General features: G+C 37.2%; 1 protein-coding gene across 7 annotated transcripts in view; it reads right to left on the reverse strand.

Annotated features, from left to right (window-relative positions):
- SPoCk (secretory pathway calcium atpase) overlaps positions 1 to 13,114 on the reverse strand; it is a 60,079-nt gene that overhangs the window by 15,667 nt on the left and 31,298 nt on the right. For all 7 annotated transcript variants that reach the window (XM_053792539.2, XM_053792537.2, XM_053792533.2 and 4 more), the window contains 8 exons: positions 12,819 to 12,986; positions 8,822 to 9,010; positions 7,460 to 7,747; positions 6,331 to 6,522; positions 5,465 to 5,612; positions 4,619 to 4,704; positions 2,361 to 2,459; positions 336 to 492 (listed from right to left, as the gene is read on the reverse strand). In XM_053792539.2, the coding sequence (XP_053648514.1) occupies positions 336 to 492; positions 2,361 to 2,459; positions 4,619 to 4,704; positions 5,465 to 5,612; positions 6,331 to 6,522; positions 7,460 to 7,747; positions 8,822 to 9,010; positions 12,819 to 12,986 (1,327 nt within the window). The remainder of the gene's footprint in view (positions 1 to 335; positions 493 to 2,360; positions 2,460 to 4,618; positions 4,705 to 5,464; positions 5,613 to 6,330; positions 6,523 to 7,459; positions 7,748 to 8,821; positions 9,011 to 12,818; positions 12,987 to 13,114) is intronic.

Below are 13,114 nucleotides of genomic sequence, written 5' to 3' on the forward strand. Positions count from 1 at the left end.
ATACAGTAATACTGCAATAGTGATTATCATTATTACAGCGGAACCTCAGTTTTCACATGCCCTAGTTTGTATGTAAAACTATAGTTATTCTCTATAAAATGTATTTTTTGTTAATATTTCCCATAAGAAATAATGTAAATCCAATTAATCCGTTCCAGACACCCAAAAATATTAAAAAAAAATACATTTTACAGAGAATAACTCTAGTTTTACATACAAACTAGGGCACACGAAAACCGAGGTTCCACGGTATTATTATAATCGTAGAGAAATGCTACATCCACATTAAAATGTGTTGAAGTAAGTTCAATCAACTATCAACCTGGAAAACTTACCTCTAAGTCCTTGCCGCCCACGCTCAAGGCTTGCAGTCAAAATTTTATGTTGCTTTTCCTGAGAGAGTGGAAGTAAAGCCATATTTTGATGGTAGTGAGTGCAGGACCTTAATACTGCTTCAATTGCACCCTTCACAATCCATTCTACCTCTCCAGTCTGTAAAAGTTGTATACTGTATTAGTATACAACCACATTAATTTTTTTTTTTTGTAGCAACCATCTCCCACCAAGGCAGGGTGACCCAAAAAAAAAAGAAACACTTTCACTATCATTCACACATAATTAGTCATTGCAGACACACCCAGATACAACAGTTCAGATGTCATTTCAACAAGCCAATATCCCAACCCCCTCCAAAAGTGCAGACATTGTGCTTCCTACCTCCAGTCCAGCTAACCAGTTTACCTGAGCTCCTTCACAAAATGTTACCCTGCTCACACTACATCATCTTGTCAAGCCCCAAAAACCATTTGTTTCCATTCACTCCTATCTAACAAGCTCACACATGCCTGCTGTGTCTCCAAGCCCCTTGCATACAAAACCTCTTCACCCCCTCCCTTCAGTCTTTTCTAGGATGACCCCCCTACCCCTCCTACATATTTATACACTCTCCAAGTCATCCTATTTTGCTCCATCCTCTCTAAATGACCAAACCACCTTAACAAGCCCTCCTCAGCCCTCTGAACAATACTTTTAGTAATTCCACACCTTTTCTTAATTTCCACATTATGAATTCTTTGCATAATATTTATACCACACGTTGCCCTTGGACACAACATCTCCATAATAATATATAACATTACAATACAGTACTAGTGTATGCAAGATGCCACAACCAAGAGTGACAGTTACCACATTAGATTTAACATTTAGATTTTTCTTCCTACTTCAATTATTTTCCACCAAGATTTGGTGACAAAAAATTACAGCCTTCATTTTTTTAACAAACTGGCCATCTCCCACCGAGACAGGGTTACTAACCCCTTGTCCCCAGCATTTTAGTCGCCTCTTACAATATGCATGACTCATGGAGGAAAGATTCTTCTCCACTTTCCCATGAGGTCTGGGCCAATTTATGTGCACAGTCTATTATAGATTGAGTCTAACACAAAGAATATCAAAGCTGCCTAAAGACAAAAACTACAAAAATTATAATCAACCAATAGCTTGGTAGAGAGGCAGCATTCAGAGAGGCACTACTGTAGTGTCATGTAAGTCTGAAATGAAAGCTCACAATCTTGCAGACTTATTGGCCTTTTCTGTCTCAAATACGAAAAAAAGGACAGGTAAATGTTACTAACTTCTACTTACATTCAGTATACACTTATCTTTATTTTCCTATGTTTCTTGATAGCTCTTATTCCTTTAATGGACTACGGTACCATCTAAGTGGTTTCTTATTATATCAGCCATATATGACTATTAATTTACCTACTACTGAAGTCAGACACATTGGGTGGTAATTTGATGGTAATGACTTATTCCTTGATTTAAGGATGGGATAATGATTCCTGAAACCAATAACAGGCAACAAGTATAACACTAATGAAAGGATTTCTGAAAAGGTTATCTAAAGTCACTAACATTTGTTATGAGATGTGATCATTCAACACAATGCAGAGAATGCACTCAAAATAACACAATGCAGAGAATGCACTCAAAATAACACAATGCAGAGAATGCACTCAAAATAACACAATGCAGAGAATGCACTCAAAATAACACAATGCAGAGAATGCACTCAAAATAACACAATGCAGAGAATGCACTCAAAATAACACAATGCAGAGAATGCACTCAAAATAACACAATGCAGAGAATGCACTCAAAATAACACAATGCAGAGAATGCACTCAAAATAACACAATGCAGAGAATGCACTCAAAATAACACAATGCAGAGAATGCACTCAAAATAACACAATGCAGAGAATGCACTCAAAATAACACAATGCAGAGAATGCACTCAAAATCTTGAAAAATTTGCCACATTTATACAACAGATTTTTTAAAGATAAAACTTACCTTCTTATTCTTCACTTTCACTGACATTGTTTTTGTTTCTGACTTGAAGGGAATTTCCTCTAATCTCTGATATTTATCTCTTGCATTATATACACCGTGCTGCAAAGCAAAAAAAACATGATATATATAAAATACAACTCATTTACTATACCCTAGAAAAATTAATGCAGCTGATATCCGTTCAAGAAAAAATATCAAGCTCCTATATTAAGTTTCAAATGTGACTGTTACGACTTAATCTTCACCGTAACAATAGGGGCACAAATAACTCCATTTTTTTTTGTTAGTTTTATTTTATTACCAATCATTTAGTTTCATTGGTATTTGGTTAGTGAATTAAAATAACCACAAGCCATTATAAATGAAATACTATACAGCAAGAAACCCAATCTTACGTTCAAATTCTCATTAACAGAGTATAATACAATAATTTCAATTAATAATCTACTAATCTCACCATTTAATACTTTTAGAAAGGTCTGAGGTAACGAGATAGTTATCTTTCATAAGTGACATGAATTACCAGACTTCAGGAAACTATTGGCAAAGGCAAGACAATAGACTTGGTTTAAAGTTTTAGTTTAAGCAAGGAGCTTTGGGTTGAAGACCCGTACCGAGTCAGAGCTAGGAGCTGACTGACTCACTCAACTACTCCATTGTATGACTTCAGCTCGGCCAGAAGACCCATACCGAGTCAGAGCTAGGAGCTGACTGACTCACTCAACTACTCCATAGTATGACTTCAGCTCGGCCAGAAGACCCATACCGAGTCAGAGCTAGGAGCTGACTGACTCACTCAACTACTCCATAGTATGACTTCAGCTCGGCCAGAAGACCCGTACCGAGTCAGAGCTAGGAGCTGACTCACTCACTCAACTACTCCATAGTATGACTTCAGCTCGGTCAGAAGGCGACGCGTGGCGTCAATTCTAGAACCACCAATTGGTCACTACAGTAGTGGTTACACATTCGTAATACCTAACCTAATAATAAGATAATATAATATAATACAAAGAGAGTACTTTTGATGATTCATACTGTACCCGATAATAATATATAGTCGAACCTGCTTTATCTAGCTAGTAATAAAGTGGTTCGCGATATATTATTACAGAACTTATTTTAACCAGGCCTTTTATTTTTGTATATAATGGAGTGAAGTAACAGTGACGATACTAAAAAAATCATAATACCATAATGCAATACGTAATTCTAATGAAGTGACAGGTAATTACCAAGTGTGGTAATTACTAACCAAGTGTGGTAATTACTAACCAAGTGTGGTAATTACTAACCAAGTGTGGTAATTACCAACCAAGTGTGGTAATTACTAACCAAGTGTGGTAATTACTAACCAAGTGTGGTAATTACTAACCAAGTGTGGTAATTACTAACCAAGTGTGGTAATTACTAACCAAGTGTGGTAATTACTAACCAAGTGTGGTAATTACCAACCAAGTGTAGCAATTACCAACCAAGCGTAGCAATTACCAATTAAGTGTGGTAATTACCAAGTGCAGCAATTATCAACCTTTCATGGTAAAAAAATTACCTGGTTGAGGATACCTTATAAGATACTGTAGTGCAGTCGTCTTGTGATGCAAACCTGTCACTACCTTGGAAATGTTAATAGTAATTTCTTCTTGCTTTTGAAATGTAAGGCTAGAGATAAGAATGAAAAGGGATGGCTAACTCTGAAAAAATTATACAGAATTGTATATTTATATAAATACAGCCATTCATCTCCATTCACTCTTAATACGCTCGCATATGCTTGCTGGAAGTCCAAGCCCTTCACCCACAAAACCTCCTTTATGCCCTCCCTCCAACTTTATCATGTTATATTAAGAGTCAATGTAGCAAGTTATGACTTAGCTGAAGAAAAAGAACATGAACAAGACAGATTTAACTACAAATACAAAAGGTGTGCAGAAAGTAGTATTATAGGGAAATGTTAGCAACAAGCTACAAAAAATTCTGTAGTTCAGTTCAAAAATTATTAACAAACAGAAGCAAAGTTACATGAATATGAGGAGACTGAAGAAAGCAGAACAGACAAGCACTTGTTAATATAGGGAATGTATAACAACTACATAATTATATTATACTTGAATATAGCTAAACACTTCACAACGAAAGAACAAAAAACATTGAGGATGAAGAGTCATCAAGAGTATAACTAAAAACTATACCAAACTTTAGAAGTACCAGTTCACGAGAGAGTAACTAAGAATTGTACCAAACTTTAGGAATATCACCTTGATAGCAGCAGCAAGAATAGCCCCTTCAGTGGGTTGTCCAAGTAACTGACCTCCAATAATCTGAGCATTATTACAAACAGCACCTGTAAGAAATAAATATATTAACAGAGACTTATGAATTAAAACTTGTTTCAAAATCAAACAAATCTTTCAGTATGAACCATTTAAAAAGAGCCGAATGTGAATAATAGGTACATGTATAAATATACATTAGAGCTAATGAATTATTCTGACACTTGTGAATGTAACAATACGGTGGAGGCAGGACTGTATGAGGGATCAAACTACAGACCCACCACGAGTTAAGCAACCACATTACTAATGCACCACCAATGTAAACAGGTATCTGGTTAGGATTCTTTTAAGTGTGGCACTGGTAGAATTGGCAGACTGTGGCATGTACAGTTCCTCCCTCCTCACCACAACCAAAATTACTGATTAGTCTTTAAAAAATAAAAAGGCTAGAAACCATTTTAACTACTTTATTTCTTGGCAAAAACAGAAGTTGAACTCCACAAACTTTTGCACCTTTCAAAGTTTTAAGTTAGTGATATATAGTGGTAGTTTGGGTGAACAACTTGTCTATCTCAGGAATATAACATACTATTCATTTTTTCAAGTAATGGTGAAACATTATGACAGGGAACTCGTCAAACTCACAGGTTTTCTTAGTTTTATTAAACATCTGTCAAAATTATGGCTTTATGCAAAAGAAAAAATATTACTCTTTACACAAATAACCCACACACAGGAGAGAGAGAGAAAAGCTTATGACAACATTTTAATCACAGTATCGCGTCTTTTTGTTCTTTATCAATCTTTATTTTGGGCTAAAGCACTTACCTGTCTCTAAGAGTTTGGTAACAGCTTCATTAGCTAGTTCTGAGTATCCTCCTTCAAACACAACTTCACCATCTGTGGAATAACCAACTCCAGTCATGCGACACTCGTCACCCTCTGAGGTAGCAATAGACGTCACTGTCATTTCATTCTGTAAAGAGAATTTCATACTGATGAGGAATAAAAGTCACAATTACCATGGTAGAAATTTTAAATGAGACTAGAAGTTTCCTTTCATCCCAAGAAACTGATGCTGGTCTAAGAGAGACCAAACATCTACTATCATCTCAAGGTGACAATTTGTGAAGTTTGTTAATGATGTATGTTACTATCCACATCTATTATTCCTTCCTAATATTTCACTAATAAATTCTGCATAAAATGTTGTAAGGAAATCTCCATCTGTTATTCCAAACATTCATACATTCAAGGCAGTCCTTTCATAAACTTAGTAAGTGCTAATGTCAAAAAAACAAGAGTAATAAGGAATTTCTATTCTACTGTACATATATAACTGCTCCCATTCCTTCACACCTGGGTGCTAGCATAGGTGTATGCAAATCCCACGCTCCCACTGGCTAAGAACTGAGTTAAATGGCCAGTCCAATTATTGGGGGTTTCAAGAATTTTCTGATAAGCAAGCAACTAAAATCAAGAATGTAGTCATTTTCAGAGTAAATTTACCTTCAATCTCATTGCCACTAGACACAGCATGACAAACAAATGCATTTTCAGAAACAAGAGCACATTTCTGGTTGGGCGAGAACTTAGTTTATTCAGGGGGCACATGATACATATAGTCTTCAAGTTCCCTCTATTCTTTTCTCCTATGATAAAATTTATTAATTGAAGAAAACACTTCTACTAACCTTAGTTAATGTTCCAGTTTTATCCGAGCAAACAGTGGTAACACAGCCAAGAGTTTCTACAGTGTGCAAGCCCTTGACCAACGCTGAGCGCTGAGCCATACGTCGTATGCCTAGACACAATGTCATCGTGACTACAATGGGTAACCCTTCAGGTATGGCAGCTACAGCTAAACTTACTGCTATATTAAATATCTGCAAAGATAAACAAAAGATAATTAAGTAATCTAGGTGGCAGGAGACAAGCAGAAACATTATTGTAGTTTTTTATCATGTGGATTGAGACAAGGTCATGCATAAAAAAAAAATAATTGTAGAGTACAAGTCTGTAGGGTAACAGTGAATATATTAAAATTGTTTTTATAAGATTCAGGGAGAGTTAAAATAAGGCTAAACTGTTTACAAATATCATTAACTGATGCAAAGTCTCATATGTACATACAAATGCATGGTAATATGCACCACAAGAGGTAAGGGCAAGTCCTCTGCATTGACAATCCATGTTCAGCAACTGTGCACTGAATTTTAGGGGTCGTCCTAGGAAAGGATAAATGAGGGGGTTAAGGAGGTTTTTTGTGAAAGGGGATTGAACATCCAGCAGGCACGTGTGAGCGTGTTAGATAGAAGTGAGTGGAGGCAGATGGTTTTTGTGAACATGGTAATATTTTGTAGAGAGATTCAGGGAAACCAGTTAGCTGGCCTCGAGTCTTGGAGGTGGGAAGTACAATACCTGCACTCTGAAGGAGGGGTTTGGGATATCTACTGTTAGGAGAGACATCTGCACTGTCCCACATGCACACCTCTGGCAAGACAGTGATAGTGTGAATGAAGGTGAAAGTGTTTCTTTTTCAGGTCGGTGGGAAATGGCTCGTGCGTTAAAAAAAAAAAAACATGCCAAAAATGTGTCATAGTATTTTTTATGCCTCCCCTAAAATTATTCTAAATTTGATAAGTAATCTTTATTATACTGCTATTGATACAAAAGGAACTTTTTTTTTTTCAACAAGTCAGCAACTTATTTAATAAAAATATAGGCTTAAAGTTTCATAATTTTACTTTTCATATTATTATTAATAAACTAATAAACTTAGCAGAAAGAAGATAATTCTACCAACAAAATAAAACACTGTACCTTGTGAATAGGTATGCCTTGGTACAATCCCAAAATAAATACTATTCCTATGAAGCCAAATGAGAAAACGGAAAGTTTTTTGGCTAATTCGTCCATGTTCTTCTGCAAGGGTGTCCTTGGTGCCTCTTCCTCTTGCATCATACGAAATAATTCCCCAAATTGCGATTTTTCTCCTGTACTTATTACAATGCCCTTTCCCCGACCTGTGCGTACAAATGTTCCCATATATGCAAGGTTGCCCATGCTTCCTGATGTGCTGTAGTTGCTTGTAGTTATTACACTGCATATCTGAAATTAATAACAAGAATCACTGTCCATGGGGAAGTGGAAAAGAATCCTTCCTCTGTAAGCTGTGTATGTCATAAGAGGTGACTAAAATGCCAGGAGCAAGGTAACCCCTTCTCCTGTATAAATTACAGTGGACCCCCGCATAACGATCACCTCCAAATGCGACCAATTATGTAAGTGTATTTATGTAAGTGCGTTTGTACGTGTATGTTTGGGGGTCTGAAATGGACTAATCTACTTCACAATATTCCTTATGGGAACAAATTCAGTCAGTACTGGCACCTGAACATACTTCTGGAGTGAAAAAATATCGTTAACCAGGGGTCCACTGTATATAAAATAAATAAATACAAAAAAAACCTTTGTATCTTTTTTTTCCAGGTCATCCTGCCTTGGTGGGAGATGACCAGTGTGTTTATAATAATACAGTGGAGCCCCGGTTAACGATATTTTTTCATTCCAGAAGTATGTTCAGGTGCCAGTACTGACCAAATCTGTTCCCATAAGGAATATTGTGAAGTAGATTAGTCCATTTCAGACCCCCAAACATACACGTACAAACGCACTTACATAATTGGTTGCATTGGGAGGTGATCGTTAAGCGGGGGTCCACTGTATTTATATTTTAACATACCAGCCATCTCCTAACAAAGCAGGGTGATCCAATGAAGAAAAAGCACTGCCCAACAATCATTCTCCGGCCATCTTTCCAAAACTGCATCGATATCACAATTTATACCTACTACATTCTACTGGTAATGCACTATTAAGAAGACAAAGCCATTAGCAATTAAATGCAAGTATCTCATAAATCTTTATGACATGAAAGGAATTAAAATGTGCAAGATATATTCCAAAGCTGATATTAGGGAATACAGTAAATTTGACAATGACCCCAGCTTAGTGAAAAATTGGCTCACAAAATGGCTAATGGTGTTTTAAGTTCAAGTTAATGAAAAAAAAAGTACTCTCAAAACATTATTCAGAAACAGTGGTGGATAGATGGTATGGTAAAAAAAAAAAAACTACAAGGTATTCCTACTAGGGATAACAAACGGAGACACTGAGTTTTACCTTAGGCGCAGGTTCTGTCTCCCCTGTAAAACTGGATTCATCAATGCTCAGGTCTAAGGCCTCAAACAGCCTCAGATCTGCTGGCACTCTGTCACCAATGTTAAGATGAACAATATCCCCTGGCACCAATTCTCTAGCTTGATATTCTCGAATATTGCCATCACGAAGACACGTACAAGTAGCTGGAACCTAATAAAAAAAAATAGAGATGAGAATACATTATTACAATATAATATTTTATAAGTTTGGGATACTAGTAAAGCAACAACTAAAGCATATATGTATTTAACCCTTTGAGGGTTTTCGTCGTACTAGTACGTCTTACGCGTAGGGGTTTTTGACGTACTAGTACGCATAAATTCTAGCGGCCTCAAATCTAGTGGGAGAAAGCTGGTAGGCCTTCATATGAAAGAATGGGTCTATGTGGTCAGTGTGCACAGTCTAAAAAAAATCCTGCAGCACACAGTGCATAATGAGAAAAAAAAAACTTTGACCATTTTTTTGGAATAAATCAGCGACTTTGCAGTGTATTTTCGTATGGTATTTATTGTTGTATTCTAGTTTTCTTGGTCTCATTTTATAGAATGGAAGACATATTACAGAAATTGAGATGATTTTGGCTGGTTTTACAATGAAAGGTGCCTTGAAATTGAGCTCAAAGTAGCAGAAATGTTCGATTTTTACCAAACTTCAAAAGTAAACAAATCGTGCCAAGCGTGCAATACACGTCAACTGGTGAGTCTAATATTCTTTCACAAGTGCACCAATAATATTTATACCATTTTTTACACTAATGCAGTAGTCTGCATAACAGTAAATCTTATATTTTTTGTGAGAATAAAAATTCAAAATGGAAAGCAAAAGAATATAAGAGGGGCCTTGAGACGTGACTAATGACTAGAGGAAATGTCATTTTAGTGCCAGGAATGTCTTTCTTGTTTATTCTGGACCCTATTCGGAAATTGGCATCTTTTGAAATTTGTGTGAAATTGGCAAAATTGCTAAATTCTGACCACTGTACTGGATAGTTGAATTTCATAAATGGGTGGTTTTTTCACCCATTCGATAGAAAAAATGGAGTTCTAGCGAAATATTCACGTTTTTTGTCGACTAGTACAGCGAAATTGGCCAAAAATGGGGCTCAAAGTGGGCAAAATCGCCGATGCGTAAACATCGCCGAGACCGCTAACTTTGCGAGAGCATAATTCCGTAAGTTTTCTATCAAATTTCAAACTTTTGGTGTCTTTATGATCGGGAAAAGATTCTCTATCTTTTCATAAGAGAAAATAATTTTTTTTTTTTTAAATTTGGCCGACCCTGAGAACGAGTTTCGGAGAGGGCCTGTCGACCCTCAAAGGGTTAATAAGTCAATGGAAACTGTAAGTTATGTAATTTCCTCCTATATTTTCAAGGCAACATTATGGAAAGAGAGAGTACTGTGAAGACAATTAATTTTCCATTAGGAGAAGTGTTAATATGATATAGGAGAATATTCATTTCCTTTATCCCACACAGTGTTTCCCACCAAAGTAGGCGACCCGACGAAGGAAATGCATTTATCATCATTCAGTTAATAACTGTCTTTTAGGAAGTGCACTGCTGTCACATTTATATGACCCTCCAGACCATAACCTCCCCACCTCTTCCTTCAGAGTGCAAGCACTGTACTTTCCACTTCCACGACTCAAAAATTTCAATGCTTATTTTCTGAATTTCTAATACTTTGCAAACTGTGACAACAAAAAATAATCCCGATCCCAACTAACTAAACTCATGTTGTCCCACACATCATGCCTGCCTCATGAGACGGTTAGAATGCTACAACTTCACAAAAACAGAGTGAAATGTAAAAGAAACATTATATCTCAGCCTTTATGACTGATCTGATCTTGCATTACTCAAAGTCAGCCTTAGTTAACCATCACTAGAGTGGTGCCTTAGATCACTCTGCTATCTGATTCCATTTAAGTTAGGGATGAAGGCTTCTATACATCCATATGAGCCCCTCTGATATACTTTCAATGAGTTTCGAGAGATTTTCTATTCAAGGAGACCAGCCACAAGCCAGGGTCATCTGGTGCTTGCCTGGTTAACTAGGCTGTTACTTCTGCTGGTCTGCCGACCCACATATCAATCACAGCCTGGATGAGCTGGCTGTGGTAGTGTCAATTTGTATCATTTGTTGAATGAGCTGTCTTAGAATATTATGTTATTATGATGGTTCCAAGTAGTATACATTACTGTATATATCATACATAATAAGGCAAAGGGGATAAAAGAGAGTGCAAAAATTATAGGGGGATAAGTCTGTTGAGTATACCTGGCAAAGTGTATGGTAGAGTTATTATTGAAAGAATTAAGAGTAAGACGGAGAATAGGATAGCAGATGAACAAGGAGGCTTTAGGAAAGGTAGGGGGTGTGTGGACCAGGTGTTTACAGTGAAACATATAAGTGAACAGTATTTAGATAAGGCTAAAGAGGTCTTTGTGGCATTTATGGATTTGGAAAAGGCGTATGACAGGGTGGATAGGGGGGCAATGTGGCAGATGTTGCAGGTGTATGGTGTAGGAGGTAGGTTACTGAAAGCAGTGAAGAGTTTTTACGAGGATAGTGAGGCTCAAGTTAGAGTATGTAGGAAAGAGGGAAATTATTTCCCAGTAAAAGTAGGCCTTAGACAAGGATGTGTGATGTCACCGTAGTTGTTTAATATATTTATAGATGGGGTTGTAAGAGAAGTAAATGCAAGGGTCTTGGCAAGAGGCGTGGAGTTAAAAGATGAAGAATCACACACAAAGTGGGAGTTGTCACAGTTGCTCTTTGCTGACGACACTGTGCTCTTGGGAGATTCTGAAGAGAAGTTGCAGAGATTGGTGGATGAATTTGGTAGGGTGTGCAAAAGAAGAAAATTGAAAGTGAATACAGGAAAGAGTAAGGTTATGAGGATAACAAAATGATTAGGTGATGAAAGATTGGATATCAGATTGGAGGGAGAGAGTATGGAGGAGGTGAATGTATTCAGATATTTGGGAGTGGACGTGTCAGCGGATGGGTCTATGAAAGATGAGGTGAATCATAGAATTGATGAGGGGAAAAGGGTGAGTGGTGCACTTAGGAGTCTGTGGAGACAAAGAGGGGAATGTATGAGAGTATAGTTTTACCAACGCTCTTATATGGGTGTGAAGCATGGGTGATGAATGTTGCAGCGAGGAGAAGGCTGGAGGCAGTGGAGATGTCATGTCTGAGAGCAATGTGTGGTGTGAATATAATGCAGAGAATTCGTAGTTTGGAAGTTAGGAGGAGGTGCAGGATTACCAAAACTGTTGTCCAGAGGGCTGAGGAAGGGTTGTTGAGGTGGTTCGGACATGTGGAGAGAATGGAGCGAAACAGAATAACTTCAAGAGTGTATCAGTCTGTAGTGGAAGGAAGGCGGGGTAGGGGTCGGCCTAGAAAAGGTTGGAGGGAGGGGGTAAAGGAGGTTTTGTGTGCGAGGGGCTTGGACTTCCAGCAGGCATGCGTGAGCGTGTTTGATAGGAGTGAATGGAGACAAATGGTTTTTAATACTTGACGTGCTGTTGGAGTGTGAGCAAAGTAACATTTATGAAGGGGTTCAGGGAAACCGGCAGGCCGGACTTGAGTCCTGGAGATGGGAAGTACAGTGCCTGCACTCTGAAGGAGGGGTGTTAATGTTGCAGTTTAAAAACTGTAGTGTAAAGCACCCTTCTGGCAAGACAGTGATGGAGTGAATGATGGTGAGAGTTTTTCTTTTTCGGGCCACCCTGCCTTGGTGGGAATCGACCAGTGTGATAATAAAATAATAATAATAATTTATTTTATTATAATAATAATACAGTCACAAAAACATTTTGTCATACTAAATATGCAAAATTAGCACTAAAAAAGTAAAATTTCCTCCATGCTATGTATTTCTACCCCACAATCGATAACTCAAATAGAAATACTTACAATAACACAAGGAAAAAGATTCATTTTGCTTACCTGTTTCTTGAGCTCCTCTAGAGCTTTATCTGTTCTAAGCTCTTGAATAAATGCCACTGATGCTACAATTACAATTGCAAGTGTGATGACAACAGCATCATCGAATTGGCCCATACACAAAGAAACGAATGAAGATGCCAGCAAAAGGAGAATCAATGGTTCTTTAAACTGAAACAAAAATTTTAATACAAATTCCACCATCTCGTACATAACGCAGTTTTAAAAACTAACAAAATCAGGAAAAATAACCTTAATTTAAGCACAATACTGAAAATTATAATATTAATTATGTCCAC

This window comes from Cherax quadricarinatus, chromosome 81 (genome assembly GCF_038502225.1).
Source record: "Cherax quadricarinatus isolate ZL_2023a chromosome 81, ASM3850222v1, whole genome shotgun sequence".
Lineage (NCBI taxonomy): Eukaryota > Metazoa > Arthropoda > Malacostraca > Decapoda > Parastacidae > Cherax > Cherax quadricarinatus.